Genomic DNA, 12,999 nt, shown 5'->3' with positions numbered 1-12,999 from the left:
AATTCCTGGGTTAAGTGACAATGTTTAAAGTGGCTGTTTTAAAAGTAATACATGTGTGTTCCCAAGCTGTCAGATGACACATATATTTTAGAATTTGTCTTCGGAAAAGTTGGGAAAACAATATATTCTCCCAATTTTTCTCTATTTTCAACTACAGTATATGGTTGGGGTTTTGTGTACAGAAAAAATGCCAAAACCTTCCTGCCTTGGCTGGAATACCAGGGCAGCTCTGCAAGCCAGACAGAACAGATCTGGAACAGCTATTCCGTGGACACTAAAATCCAGGGAAAAAACCCAACTGGCCAAGTACCTTTGTTCATGAGAGAACTTAATCCACTTTAGGTAATAACAGTTTTACTGACAATATGAGCTCATCCTTGTAAACAAACTCTTGCTCTGTTAGCCTAAGCAGGAAAACAGACAGAAAATAAATAAAACATGATGGTAAAAACCTTTCCCTCAACAAAAAGAGATAGTATCTGCAAAGTGAACAAATTAACTTTTCCATGCATAGTGCATTTAGGATACCTTGATAGCTTTCTGAATAACTAGCACAATTTCAAGTCCAATATAAATCTGCCAATAACTCAAATTACCTAAATCAATATAACTTTAACACATAGCATCAACCAAGTGGTGCATGTAATATTAACATATTAAAACAGATTATTAATATTAGGTTTTGTGATAACTTTGTAAAAATACTCTTTTGAAATAACAAATTTCACGATGCAAAACATATGGTGCATCAGCTGAGTAGCACTTCAATATTAGATATACAGATGCTTCACTGCAATTACCAACTGTTTATAGCCTTGAGTTTCAAACAGCTACTGAGTTCTAGATTCCTGATTTTATCTCATTAGACAACTGCAATCCAAGCATATTGCAACCAATGATATGAAAAATTACTACAGATTTTCATTCAATAGGTTTTTTATTCTATTAAAATGGGATTTATTTAGAAGGAGATTATATCTGATAGCTGTACTGAACACCACCATCTAAATGAATAGTAAAAGTATTTTTCCTACCTTATAATCGTCTTCGTAGTCATTATATCCACACGTACTTAAGATGTCAGGAAATATATCCGACCATCCATTGCTCGTACAATTTTTGCTAATGTTTCCTGCAAAGCAACATTAGAGAGTTTAAATCAGAAAGATTCAAAACTCTCCTCATCAATGACTCCTTAGACTATCTAACTGTGTCATTAGCTGGTCACAACCTAGATCTTTTTCCTTTGTTTCCTTTATTTCCCAGCCGTTTCCTTTCATGTTCTTTTCATCCATATTACTTTGGCTTTTACTCTTCCTTGGAGTTGTCTTTGCACTACAGAAAAACAGCAGTAAACCTGAGACTTTTCCTTTGGTGTAACAGCTATTTCTGTTACACCTCTGCAAAAGCCTAAACTGTTCTGCTGTTTCATTTAAAATACTCAGAAGGGAGCCATACAGTTCACTCTGTAAAGGGGCTTTTTGTAGGTAATTTGAAAGAAAAGTTATTTCAGTTAGTATTGTTTTAACCTCCTATTTAAGCCTTCTGAGAAGCCAATACTGAGGAATCTACTGAAGACTTACAAAAGCTCTTAGACATTGAGGTGATCACTTTCTGTTACAGCAAATGTTGCAACAAATACTGGTTAAGTTTGGTAATGAAGTTTAAAGGACAAATTATGTCATGGACTGAAGAATGAGGTAAACTTGTATGCTGAATTTCACTCTTTGAACCACTGTTGAAACAATGTCGTACAGGGAATGTACAGGACATGTGGAAGTATGGTTGGAAAGGAATACAGAACATATATTTATCTCAGAAAGTTTCTGTTTGGAGCTGACAGAAAAAGTTGTCTCTTTCCAGAGATGAAGTCACACAGATGAGATGGGGGCAACCCATGATTCTGCTTCTTAATCTAATTAAAATGAATTAATTTTCATACAGTATGGAACAATTTCAAGAAGGCAAAACAGAAAAACCTGATGTCAGACTAGTCATCATATTTATTATAACTTACTCTTACAATGTTAATTCATACCCAACTTGCCCTCATATTTCTTAGAGCAATTTGTATATCTATGATACTTGAAATCTATAATAATACACTGAATTGGTTTGGAGTTTACCACTGGTCTATAATTGACTTAAAGATGCCTGGTTTTCTCCATAGAAAAATAAATTTATGTGCCATAGGTCAGTGTTGGTCAAGAATAACCAAACTTGTTTATATACACTCCAAACTAAAACTTTTGAGATCTTAATTTTCTTCATTGGTTACTGGAATTTCTTCTTTGTATAAAGCCTTCAGTGGAAAGCTGTAAATATCCCATAAGTGGCTCACCAGCCAACAACCAAATCTTTCCAGCTAATAAAAAGGCCTTGACCTGAACCCACGATCTTCTCAAACAACAGGACCACTTTTGCAGTTTGGCATAGAAATGACATTTTAAAAAGAAAATGTAACCTATTTATACACTGTGAAGAGTCTTCACTTTAAAAGTACATCAAGATTCTCTGACCAGGCAGAGCAGAGGAATGTGTTAACAGAACCACAATTGCGTCAAAGCCAGTTTTGCAATAAAAAATTCAATGTACTCAAGATGCTGAAGTATTTTCTACTTCAAATCCTGCAATACCTTCTAACCTAAAGTGAGTTGGGCAATGTTCTATTGAAGGCAATATTTACTTCTATATCATCTTTTCATGCAATTACATATTTCAGATGGCAACCTTATTTGAAACCCATAACTTGACACATACATTTGAATAAAAACTTTACAGAATAACTTTCTGAGACTAATAAACTTGTAAAATACAGAAAAAACATTATAGGATAATGTGATTGCTTTTACAGTAAAAACTCTTTTAATCAAAAGTTACTAAAAATTCAATACAGAATTAATCATGTAATATGCTTTAACTATAACATAGAGCACCACAGAAGAAATTTAGAGCCAGTTCTCCAAAAAGATGAGAAGATAAGAAGACAACTATTTATTAAAATTCACAATTTAAACTGGGAAATCCTTTAAGAAATTGATGGTATTTAAAAACCTACTTAAGGTTTGGAATATTTGCATAAAAATAAAGTAGTCTAGATCATCCTGAAGTAGAATTTTAACTCCTCTTAAACACTAAAAGCTAAAACATATATCTCACAAACCTGGCTAAATAAAAAGAGTGAAATTTCTTGTTTGAAGGTATTTTCATAATTTTCCACCATAAGAATGAAGTTTATTCGTAATGTGCTGTGTATTAATTAATAAATTACATATTCCTGAGCATAATCAACTTATGAAAGTACCAAGATGCTTCATTAGCTCTTAATTGAATCAACTATACAAAATGTTTGTTGTCTTTCTTCTCTGAAATTTTAGAAAGACAAGGTTTAAAAAACACTCTTAAGTGGACAGGAACCTCTAAAAATCAACCCTGTTAGTTCCACAAGCAGGAAGTAAACAGGTAGCTATGAAAAAAAACTGGATCTAGGAAAATTATAGCAAACTATAAAATGAAGAAATATCTCAGTCTTGCTGACACCATGGTGAAGTGAGATAGGGTTGTGATGCACTGTGAAGGTTTCAGACAAAAATATTTATTGCAGTTGTTCTATAGTAAAATTAAAATATTGTTGTAATATAACCAAAGTTTGTGAAATAAACTCCAGAGAGAGTGTGCATAATCTAGTTTTTGGCAAATAGACAGAAGCAGTGTGATTTAATTCAGATTTTGAATTTTTGATATTTATTAGTTTGCCTTGTCTCATGAAAACACATTATTATCTTTGTTTGAGTAATTTGAAAACTTTTATAGATTTCACAACATTTAGTGACGATTACACATACTTTCCCCTTTACAAATTGTTTAGACTATCCATGATAAACTAATCAAGATTCACCAGTTCTAGGAATGAAAACCTTTGCTCATCTGTAGATTGTTTTACTTATCTATTTTTTACTGAAATAAGACTTTTTTAACAGTTTTGAGTCTAAAGGTATTTTTGTCATACCCCAGATTAGCCTCCAAGTTAAAAGTAATATTTTTAAAGCTCTCCATGGAAATACCAACCCCTCTCCCCTCCCCTCCAAAAAAGAATTACATAACTGTGGTAAGTTTTTAACCTCTCACCAGCTCTTCATGACAATGGTTTCCCACCTGAGCAATGGGGATAAGATTTTTCAGCAGCATTTTGAGATACATGTGAAATACTCTGTGTGCATCATCTGTTTTCAAAACCCCACTTAAATGCCACAGGGCAAAAGATGATGTATTGACGAGATGGTGCAGAAGATGGGAGACTTAAACTGGTTAAATGTTTCAGCAGTCTGAGACACTGATCAGCTCTTTTCAAGTTCCATTAAAAAGCAGAATAAAAGGTTTCATAATAACTGCCTTAGATTGCAATAGCAGTAATTTTAGGTATTATCTGTTAATGTGAGCTCTTTATTCTCATGATGGCAAGGCAGAGCTCCCCTCCTGAGACACAGAGGGAACAACCTACATGTGGCCTGCTGGCAGCTGTTAGAGATGCAAGTCAGGCTCAGCTGCCTTAATAATTAGCAAAATAAGTCAAAAAAGAGCAAGCAACGTCGGCAGCTTTGGTGAGTGTCACTGTAAATACTGAAATATGCTTAGAACCTAACTCAAATAACACCGCACAGAACACGAAGATGATAATTTGGTCTTTTCACGGTGTATCCTGAATAGCTCTGACAAGAATTTTTAATCTACAAAGAAAATTAAACCCCCAAATAAATAATTTTTAGCACATTATATTACAAAAGACCAGAGAGAAGCCAGTGAAAATACACCTTAAAATAAAATACCTGGTTTTCCAGAAAAAAGGCTAAATACTTTTGGACAAGGGACAGTGACAGTCTCTCCAATCTTCGCAGGACGCCAACAGGTGATATTATCCCAAATTCCAACACAACCTGAAACAAAACCAGCATTAACAGATTTGAAAGATGGGTTTACCTTATAAAGACCTGGTGAAAGCTTTGGACAAGTGGTTCAAAAAATATTAGACTCCTTCAAGAAAGCTGCAAAGATGCTATTTTCCATGAAAACTTTAAAGGAATCATAAGAGGCTGCTAATTAACCAGCCAGTTTTTAAGTCAGTTAATACATTGTTTGCAAAATTTCTCATTAAAACAATGTCATTGTGATGTGAGGATGCTAAGAAAAAATAAGAAAGATTAAAAAGTAACTCCTGAGCATTGATATGGATTATTAAGAATTGTAACATTTTGAGAATTTCTTAATTACAGTTAAAATGGAGTTTTCTATCAAGCAGATTGAACATCACAAATAAATATGTAAGTAGGTCATTGGACTCAGCACCATATATGATAGCTATTCATCCTGATTGGAGAGTGTTTGGAACAACAGGCATGGATTTACAGAATAATCTCTCAAACTGAAAACCAGACATTTGAACAAAGAATTCTTCTATATATTGGTTTAAGGAAGGGCAGGGGGCCTTCAAATCTCATAGACATATTTTAGTGGCAGCAAATGCTTCCAAGTAGAAAGTAACTTGCTACAGCTTTGCCCATGTTGATATCCATATCAATGTGGCTCAAAGGCTGTGTCTTGTGAATGAGTGTAAATCTTCCTATAGCTGCTATAGGCATTTGGCTCAATCATGCCCTGTTTAAAGGTGTTCTTTAAAAATAAAGACATTTTTAATATTTTTTATATTTTTATAGATATTTTTGTAATGCTTATCTTCTCAGCTAAGCAAAGAACTATGAAAGTTGGTCAACACAAGCCTTGAAGGACAAAGAAGTAAGGAAATGTTATTCATATTATCTCAGTTCAAGTTATTTAACAAAAAAGAAATTGTGCCAAATTCTGGGCATTTATGTCTTCAGATAAGGCAATTAAAAATTTTAATTTGTAATTAATGTTAAAGACAGAAATCAAACTATTATACCACTGGTGTTATCTCCATAAGATTTCTAGCAGTATAAGGGACAGTTTGTTCCTTTCAGTAGAGAACATAAAACCTGGATTGGGAACCACTCATAGCCATATTATTCTTCAGAATATTTCTAGTATTAGCAATTCATTATTAGTTTATTCTGTGCTAGTGAGGTCATGCCCAAAATCAAGCCACATGAGTTAAATGAAACTTGAAAAGGAATATTTAGAAGTTCTGTATTTGTAGAAAACTTTTTAGTGCGATTAAACTTGGACAGCTTGTGTTGACTTAAAATATGCAGCATCCTGCTTTCAAAGTTTAAATTACTTTCAAAGCACACATAAACTAGAGAAGCAAAGAATGTGTAACAGGACCAGCAGCTGGATTTGTCCCAGGGCTATGTCCTAGCTGCAGAAGGAAAGCCAGTGGCACAGTGTTCCCAGGGGCCTTGCTTTCCTTTGGAAACATCCACCCAAGTGTGATAGCTGTGAGGGAGCCTCTGAGTGGCACAAGAACAAGGTTTGGAGATGATAAATGAAGACAAGAGGAGGATTATGGGGAAAATTCTGCATTTGATCACCAATTCCACAGAGTACTCTTCATACAGTTTCCCAGGGAAGTGCAATTCTCTAGAGGATTCACTTGCTTATGGCGATTGGGTCTTCACTCCTCTTAGGATTGTACAGTTCTAAATGCAGCATCTGTTCTATATTTAGAAATATTATACCAAAAATAAGGGATTACTAAATAGAACACTTCACAAAGTTTGTCTCTATGCATAGATACCATAATGCCTCATCCTCCACTGCCCTGTGTCCTGCACCAGCCCCTCTTGGCGTTACCAACAGAATCCCTGAGAGATCTCTGATTGTGGCTTGGCCATCTGTACACAATTTCAGAGGTTTACACTGAGCAGGTCACCTTCAGAGCCTTTGAAATGGAATTCCAACATGCTTAGGTCCTTCCTGAGCTGCAGTTCTGGGTCAAAATCAAGCTCAAATCTCTATGATGCAGCACAAGCACTTACTCAAAGTAAAAGAACTTTCACCTGAACCAATTCAGGTCATGTTTCCTCCCCAACTGATTTTAAGCCAAAACCAACATCAATAACACGACATACAAGTAATCAGAAAGACAAAGAAACTATTTGGTTCATCTGCCAGCACTCAGAACTACAGTGACAAAATGAAATTATTTTGGCTTTGATTGATGGACCGCCTGAGCCAGCATAAACAAGCCCTGGAGTACACAAGAATAATTATCATCTTGTAAGACTTCAGACATTTTTATTTCAATGCCATTTCTACTAACAGTGAGAGCCAAGATGAGTCATGAAACTGTTCATGCACACCCATGGAAGCTGAGGACTTTCTGAAATTTTCCCTTTTGTTTACTCCACTCTCTGTAAAACGCTGGGCTTGTTACAGTAATTTGCAAGCAACTCAGAGGCCTTTATAAATTTTTCCTATGTTGCTGTATATTGACTGGGCTAAGGTTTTGCCAAACAGGCAGCTGAACAGTATGGACTTCAGAGCTCCCTTGCTATGTTTTCCACAGAAAACACTTGAAAATCTTATTCAAGCCTCAATTGCATGGAATGCTATATAGAAAAATTGAAGTTAAAGTCCATTTGCTACCAAAATTAATCAACACAATTTATCACATCTCAAAGCTTGCTGGAAGGAACTCATTATATAAGCTTCTGATGTTCAAAACATTACAAGTCACTAATGTTTTTTTCCTTTATTTTTCCTCAGTATTTAGGACTTTACAGGCATCTATGGCCCAGGAGAGAGTGGTAGCATTTCAGATCCCTCAAATCAAATGGATGAAGTAACACCAAAGACGTATTTCCCACATGTAGACTACATTTAAATGTATCACAAATCATGTGAGTGAAACTGAAGTGGCTGTCACCAGAACTCCAAGAACATTAAGCCTCAGTTTATGTATATCTATGGGCTTATTGATAATGGTACAGGACATCTGAGAAAACTGCTGAAATGTCCTGGAGGCATTCATAGTCACTGAATGACTACAGTGGGCATCTGAAAACTGGTCTAGTCTGAATGCTGAAATGGTATTACTGGTGTAATTACTGCTAGAATTACAACTAACCAGCAATGCACCTTCTGGGCTTTCAAATCACACCTTCCCTCACTTCACCCTTCTTCCAATTACTGCAGATTTTTAACAATATTGCATTCATATATCTTCTTTTTCTCTTAGGAAAACATATCCTTATGCAGAGGTGGGATACAAGTAACTTGACTTCACCTTAAAACACATGAAATTAGGCCAGATTAATTGCTCCCGACAATTGCCTGTTTCTTTCCAGCCACCACAAAGCAGTCTATGGTGCTTTATGTGCTTTATTTTAGTCTATGCTTCCCACTCTGCTGAGAAGTGAAGGTGTGGTAAATGCTATGTTAAATGTTTCTGTTTCCCTACATAGGGTATCTAACTCGATCCAACTTGGTAGTCTCCTCTCTACTCTACAATTCTCTGTCCAGACATTAATTCATTCAGTGTTAGGATTTCTCGACTGTCATCCATCAGTGCATCACTCATAAAATCATTATTTAAGGTCTCATTTTTGGAAATTTTACCCATCTCTCACATATATAGACCTGCTTCCTACTGTCTCTGAAGGATATTAAGTCAGGTAAAAAAATATTCATATTTTTAGGTTTAAATAAACTTTTACATTCTAGTTCTGATAACAATTTTACCAGTAAAATTATACTTTCTATAGTTAGCTTTCTATTTCTTTCTGTAGCTCACTTTTAAGGTGAAACTAATTGCTCCAATGTTTATTTCCTATAATGTCTGTAATTTTTATTTATGTTATTTTTAAAGTATTCTAAGTACCCAGACGTACTTTAATGTACATATTTTTTTCTTTTATGTTCATTATTAGATTTAGTCTCCATGTTTTCACCGTGCTTCAATAATTTCTCAAGTGTTGAGTGTTTTTGCCCTTTCACTTTGATACGCACACATAAAAAGTCAGTTCAGCTTAGATTTGTGTTAGCTCCTCAACTTTTTCTGCATGTTTATTATTATATTCTTTAGCCTTTTCTTTAACTATTGGGCTGGTTCTGGCTGGGATAGAGTTAATTTTCTTCACAACTGCTAATACAGGGCTGTGTTTTGGATTTGTGCTGAGCAGTGGGTTTTTGCTTTCCCTGTTAAGCTGTCCTTTGCTCAACACAAAAGTTTCCAGCTTTTACCTTCCCAATTCTCTCCCCAGTCCTGCTGATGAGAGAGTGCCTGTGAGGGTCTGGGTTGATCTCTGGGGTTAAGCCATTAACAGCTGTTAACAAAATGAGCAAAGGAAGAAAGAAAGACGGTTCTTGATCCCTGATTCTGTGGTGTGAAGAAGAACAGTCCTGCAGCCTGTATAGAACGATCCCTTTTCAATGTCTTCATCTGCACCATTTATTTCTTTGATGTGTTCTTCACAGGACATCCAAGGAAACAACCAAACTTCCCTGAAAACCTTTGCTCAGCGACTCGCCCAAAAGTCTCTTCTCCTGCTCCTCCAGAGGATGCTGCAGATGCTGTTGTCAGCTTTCAGTGAGATCACTTACTTTATTTGAATGTTTGGTCTTTAATGCTTGTCATGCATTTGCAGATACTTCATAATTAAAGGAAACATAACAGACTATAAACAACATTTTGTTTCCCATTTTCTTCAGCTTACATAAGTGCTGCCACCACATTCATCATCCTGCTTTTTGAGATCCAGTCTTTGAGCAGCAAGTTCACTTACCTACGTGTGCTTCTTTGTCTATAAAGACATGAAACACTGGGGCTTGTGCTGGAGAATTTTGTTTATAGACACCTTTTATAAATATATATAACCACTAGGTGGCAGTTTGTATTTGGACTTAAAAATTGTCACTTCCAAAAGACGTTTAGCATTTTTCAAAACTGTCTACGCATGCATAAAATATGAAAAAAAAAAAAACCCACCAACAGAGTGCTTTGAAAATGAGTCAGAAAGTCGACAGCTAGCCTAGGGTTTATTTTTCAATGTTTTGATTTTTGTACTTGGCAGAGCAGGAGCCATCTCACCTCTTATGGGCAATGATTTCTGGACTGCAGGTCTGTGTGCCACAGCATGGAACTTAGGTCGCATGGGAATTTATGAACATATATGGACTGACATTCCTTCTGCATTTTCACATAAGTGATAAAAAAGAAACGAAAAGGAGGTGCTGCCCAAGTAGCAAACTGGGAGCAAGCAGAACAGCTTAGAGTGGGAATAGGAATGAGACAGTCCCAAAAAAGGCTATTGCCCCATGCTGCCTCACTGAGGGTATTTCCCACTTGCTTTTGCCAGGGCTCTAAGAGCACAAACAGGCTGGGATGGTGTGAGAACTTTGGCCTTACTCTGGGGTCCCATGTGGTGGTGAAATTCTTCCTCTAACCCTTGCTTCCAATGAAAAACTGCACAGGCTCTTGCTGTTTGGTCTCAAGGCAGTTTATTGTTAGTTATCTAAAAGATTGTCTTCTTGGGCTGCAGCTGCTTGGTCAGTGGCCTGGGCAGAGACACACACACCCTGACATCCTCTCTGTCTGCTGTCTTCTTTTTTTCTCCCCCCGCCCAGGGCTGCTGCTGTCTTTTATATGATATATTACGTATTACATGTTTATAGTTTTCCTCTAATACCTACTACCTATATTACAAAGCGCTTTTCTACTCTAAACCAATCTGTGAGTGCCAACATCACCAAGAACATGGAGGCAAGGAAGAAGAAGGAGGAAGAACAGGATCAGCCCACTTTCCTCCATCTTAGAACTTCTGACCCCCATGTATAAAGTAAAAACTCCCCTGTACAAGTGTTAAAACTCCCCTGTACAATACTAAAAAAAAATTTCCCCTCTGTTTTGTAACTACTTTTACTATATTATCTAACCTTTTTTGACTGCTTGTTCCACTTACAAACTTAGTAACTCATTCCATAGCTCAAACTCAAAATCACAGCTGTTTCCAGCTGCCTGCCGGGGTCTAGAAAGCCTCTGACCAAGGCCTGGAACCTCTAAAAATGTCTGAGAGACATTTTGAGTTCCCACAGGATGGGGCTGCAGCTGCCTTCATCCTCCTCAGAGCCTGTGCCTTCCTCTCCCCCTCCCTGCACTGCAGCCCTGCCCAGCCATCCCAGGGCTCTGGCAGCCCTGGTGCCTGTGCTGGGTCCTGGCTCTCCTCTGCAGGCTGATGTCCCTGTCCCAGGGAGGTGACACCTGCCTGGGGCTGGAGCTGCCATGAGCCAGGGGGAAGGAGCTGCAGACCCTGGCTGCCCAAAGCCCTCTGCCTGCCTGCAGTCCTGTGACAACACAAACACTGCCCACACTGGGGTCTAGGAGCAGCCCCAATTACTCAGAAACACTGAGGAAACTCCAGTGTAAAAATTCTTCATTTCTGGTCAACAACTGCAAACAGAAATGTGAAATTCTACAGTATACATCAGGTTGGACTAGTTTAAACAGAATGATGAAAACAATAGAGTTTATTTCATATTAACCTAAAATATTTGAAGTTTGTGGGTTCTTCAAAAGCCAGTTCTACTATCAGGAATGGCAAAAATATGGTTTCCAAGATTTCCAAGGGATTTCTGGATTTTAGTGAAATTAAATGCTCCAGAAGAAAAGTCTTGTTTCCCTTTTGAATAATAGTTTCTCTTTGGACAATCAAAAATATATTGGCTAGCTTGTACTTAATGAAATTTACATATTTTTAGGGTACTGTGGGGAAATATGGAAGTTGCCAGCTAAAACTTTGGAAAAAATCCTTCTCAAAAAAGAAAACAAATTTTCATCCGAATTTTCCAGGTAAATCCTGCTTTCCAATTACTCAAAATGTCCTTTGAAGACAAGATAATTTATTTTTTTGACTGAACATCATGATGATCTTACCATAAGAACATTCTTTTCTATTCTTATGCAAATATATTAATGTGTATATAGCCAATGCTGCAAGAGGTACCTTCATCTTTATGTTGCCCCAGTTCTGACATGCTGTACATTCTTGAAAATTACCATTAAAAATCAATCTCCTGTTCATATAAACCCTACCACAAAACATAAATGTCTCTATTAAGAAGTAGGACCGCATATTTCTGCTAGTATGTATTATGTCTAACCCGTGTGCTATTTGTTGTATTAGCTGAAGCTCTTTCAGTGTTTTGGTACTCAAAATTCCTTCTTTGTAGTATTTCACTTTGGATGTGATGGAGAATATGCTACCATGACCACAGCTATCCTTATCAGGACTGAAGTGCAAGACTATGCTGGGCAGTATTTCCTTCAGAATCTTCCTGAAAACACAATAAATTCACTTATGGATGTGCATTTTCCTTCTTCAGGGCTACAAATGCCATATATTAGTGTCTACCGCCAAATTTCTATTTACATTTGGGTAGAGCAGAAATTTCATGTCTTCAAAATAATTTTGGGCATCTGGTGCTTCTCTTACTTTCCAAAAGGGTTTGTTATTGTCACTCTTAATAAATTTTATTATGTGAGATTTTTGAATGAGGCTGATCAGGACATTTTCTTGGTCTTCATAATTTTATTTACAGTAAATTACTTTCCAGTAGGCAACTCATTTCATTCAAGCTTTCTCACCTTTCTCACCAAGCCTCCTTAAAAGACAGAGCTCTGCCTCTCTTCTGCCCTCAGATATTTAAGAACAGCTTCCACAAAGCCCAGACATTGTCAATACCATAAGGGTCAGATTTATGTGGTGTCATTAATGATGACACTTCGATCAGTGAAAGCCAAAACATAAAAAAAAAGAAAAAAAAAAAAAAAAGAAAAAAAAAAAAAAAGAAAAAATATGTGAACTAAAAAGTAGCAATGTACATGTACTATACCTGCAAAAGCAGCAGCACAGAGATTTAAGGAAGCTGAAGCTGTGCTTCCAAGAGTTACTGGTGCTGCATGAAAGAAGTTCCATGACCCCACCATCTCATTTAATTCTGCTTTGAATGCTACCTCAGAGGACTGCCAGCACCACTGCAGTCTGATTAATTTTACAGAGAAAATAGCTTCAAAACTAAACAAAA

At 36.6% G+C, this 12,999-nt stretch overlaps 1 protein-coding gene and 1 long non-coding RNA gene across 3 annotated transcripts in view; one reads left to right on the top strand and one right to left on the bottom strand.

Annotated features, from left to right (window-relative positions):
• The window catches only part of LOC144247727 (uncharacterized), a 40,155-nt gene that overhangs the window by 9,593 nt on the left and 17,563 nt on the right, over positions 1-12,999 (top strand). Inside the window, exon 2 of the long non-coding RNA XR_013341286.1 lies at positions 9,394-9,505. This is a non-coding gene — a long non-coding RNA (uncharacterized LOC144247727). The remainder of the gene's footprint in view (positions 1-9,393; positions 9,506-12,999) is intronic.
• Positions 1-12,999, bottom strand: part of VIPR2 (vasoactive intestinal peptide receptor 2) — a 51,190-nt gene that overhangs the window by 30,408 nt on the left and 7,783 nt on the right. For both annotated transcript variants that reach the window (XM_021526532.3, XM_021526533.3), the window contains exons 3-4: positions 4,827-4,934; positions 1,035-1,132 (exon numbers count right to left, since the gene is read on the bottom strand). In XM_021526532.3, the coding sequence (XP_021382207.1) occupies positions 1,035-1,132; positions 4,827-4,934 (206 nt within the window). The remainder of the gene's footprint in view (positions 1-1,034; positions 1,133-4,826; positions 4,935-12,999) is intronic.

The sequence above is a fragment of the Lonchura striata genome, chromosome 1 (genome assembly GCF_046129695.1).
Source record: "Lonchura striata isolate bLonStr1 chromosome 1, bLonStr1.mat, whole genome shotgun sequence".
In the NCBI taxonomy this organism is placed as follows: domain Eukaryota; kingdom Metazoa; phylum Chordata; class Aves; order Passeriformes; family Estrildidae; genus Lonchura; species Lonchura striata.
This window is presented reverse-complemented; position numbering and strand designations above follow the sequence as displayed.